General features: G+C 40.3%; 1 protein-coding gene across 1 annotated transcript; it reads right to left on the bottom strand.

Annotated features, from left to right (window-relative positions):
- Nucleotides 1-542: 542 nt before the first annotated feature.
- HRD (Integrase-type DNA-binding superfamily protein) lies at nt 543-2,232 on the bottom strand. Its single transcript, XM_020671718.2, has one exon. It carries the CDS (start codon nt 1,742-1,744, stop codon nt 1,127-1,129), a length of 618 nt encoding a protein of 205 aa, XP_020527377.1. The 5' UTR covers nt 1,745-2,232; the 3' UTR covers nt 543-1,126.
- Nucleotides 2,233-2,475: the final 243 nt, after the last annotated feature.

The following is a 2,475-nucleotide window of genomic DNA, read 5'->3' as shown; positions in this document are numbered from 1 at the left end:
GTACCATCACTTTTGAGCATCCTTTTATCCATGAACCATGCACTTTTGCAGAATTGCATACAATATAATTACTTAAGTTTATATATAAAGGTTACAAACATCCTGAGCTGTCATATGTAAAATTAGATAGTCATAAAATTTTATATTGCTGAATTTTTATGTTGCTTTTGGTTTTGTTTATTTTTTTCGAATATTTATTTTGTTTTTAACTATATTTAAATTTCTTTTATTTTTAAGGCCTTTTGAGCATTGTACATTACTCAACCGAGACTCAAGCTCAGTGACTTACTCTGCCCGCAAAAGGGCGGCGAAATTCGAGACCCGAGCCGAGTTGTAAAACATTGACATTAAATTACCCGCCTAGAGGGAGAGATTCATAACACAATATAAACAATCATTACTAAATCCAATATCATGATATTAGCATTAACATTACCTAACAAGAGGGAGAGCATAGGGCGAGCAAGAGAGAGAGAGATGTTGTTTTAAAAAAAAAGATTCATAACAATATGATAAAACATAACTTGAATCCTAACCGAGTATCATGCCATCATTTACACTTGACTTTACATAGCCGGCTTAAAAGCTAAGATCACATTGAACTTTTCTCAAAGGAGAAATAACAATAACATAATCTCCACTCACCACAAATCCCTTATAATCCTACACATAAGTACCAAGAAATAATGGCCCCTTGCCATTTTTATCATCTTTCCTTTTATTTCGATTTCTTTTTCACTTAAACCCTACACATAAGGAGCAAGAAATAATGGACCCTTGCCATTTTTATCTTCTTCCCTTTTATATGGATTTCTTTTTACTTGATAAGTGATACGCACACTACTTTTTTTTTTTGTGGTTTTTCTTTTTGTTTTTTTTTTTTTTTCTTTGTTTGTTTTTTTTTGGGGGGGTTGGGGGAGGAGGCGGGTGAGGTGTTGAAGAGCTTGACATGTGTGTTATTTGACAGAAAAAGTCAAACGCCTAAGGGTATCCATGCCATTTCTAGAAAGGACAAGGGATCACATTTTATTCACATCTTTATATGATATAAAGCTCTCTTATTTTTGAGGTGGGTAGTCACTCTTATTCTACTTATTAATTATGGCATGGCACGACAACGTAAAGTTCATGGCTCCTCCTTATAGTTCCACAAATTGTCATCTCCACCACCACAACCCTCCTCCTCACCTAGCCTTGGAGGACTGAGCATCAAACCCTCAGCCATGCTCACCAGCAAATTTGGCATATCAAATATCAATTCCTCATCCATGAATTCAGTCATGTCTGAATCTCCGGACTCCCCAAAAACCGGAAAATCTGATGAATCGCCGGTGATGTTCGGATCACCAGAAGTCGTTTGCGCAGTCATCGTCGAATCTGTTCCTTTGAGTGCAAAACCTGGGTTTCTGGATCCAGAGAGTGCTTCTGCAGCAGAAGCGGCTGCGGCGCGGATGTCAGAAGAGGAATTTGTGGATGGAGAGGGGAGATCTGCTATAGAGTCTGGAAAGTTTAGTGTCGCACCATGTCTTCCCTTTAGGGCTAGCGCCGCTACATCGTACGCTACGGCGGCCATTTCCGGGGTGGCATATGTCCCGAGCCATATTCGTGTTGATTTTCTGGGCTCACGTATCTCAGACACCCATTTCCCGCCTTTTCTCTGTCTCACACCTCGATAAATGGGGTGGCGCCCGGATTTGGCACCACCACTGCCGCCGGTGGACTCAGGCATGTCTGATGGGTTCATGAATAAGAGAGAGATGTGAATGTGAATCTAAAGCCCTCTGCCTAGCTTCTTGAGCTTGGAAATGGATTCATGGAGGAGGACAGGGAGAATCTAAGCATGACCTTAAAACCCTAACCCAACTTTTAGTGGCATTAGCTGGATACATGAGAAGCAAAGAGAAACCGAGAGCTTAATCTTGAGCCCCTATGCCTAGCACTTAGAACTTGTTGATGAATTCAAAGAGTAAGAGAGAGAGGAAATGTGACCTCAATACCAAGGCCCATATGGATTCATGAGTGACAGAGAAGAATTCAAAACCCCATATGCCTAACTTCTCATGCTTAGAGATAGATTCATGAGGAAGAAAGAGGAATGGCAAGCTCAATCTCAAGGCCACCAGGCCTAGATTTTGGATCATGTAGATGAATTCATAGGATCGAGAGAGAAATTGTAAGCTTAATTCAAAGGTTACTATGACTGACTTTTGGAACTTGTGGCTATTTGGTGCCATGAAAATTGCAGAGCCTGTGGTATTTAAGGGTTTAGGGTGAAAATTTGAGAGGCTTTGAATGAAAAGAGTGGAGGGATACAGCAGTTTGGAGTAGTAAGCAATGGTGATTCCTGCAAATGCCTTGCTGTTGAGCAAGGACCTCAGACATCAATTCTTTTTGCTCCTTGTCTTTTTAGTTTTTTCTAGTGTGATTTGGTTGTACGAATGGCGCGTTCATGGGATAATATAATGCCTTGCAAAT

The sequence above is a fragment of the Amborella trichopoda genome, chromosome 11 (genome assembly GCF_054954075.1).
Source record: "Amborella trichopoda isolate Santa Cruz 75 chromosome 11, AtrichopodaSantaCruz75HAP2 v2.0, whole genome shotgun sequence".
NCBI classification, from domain to species: domain Eukaryota; kingdom Viridiplantae; phylum Streptophyta; class Magnoliopsida; order Amborellales; family Amborellaceae; genus Amborella; species Amborella trichopoda.
This window is presented reverse-complemented; position numbering and strand designations above follow the sequence as displayed.

Bases quoted from the DNA above. Each gene is read 5' to 3' on its own strand.
- HRD (XM_020671718.2), bottom strand. From the start codon at position 1,744: ATGAACCCATCAGACATGCCTGAGTCCACCGGCGGCAGTGGTGGTGCC.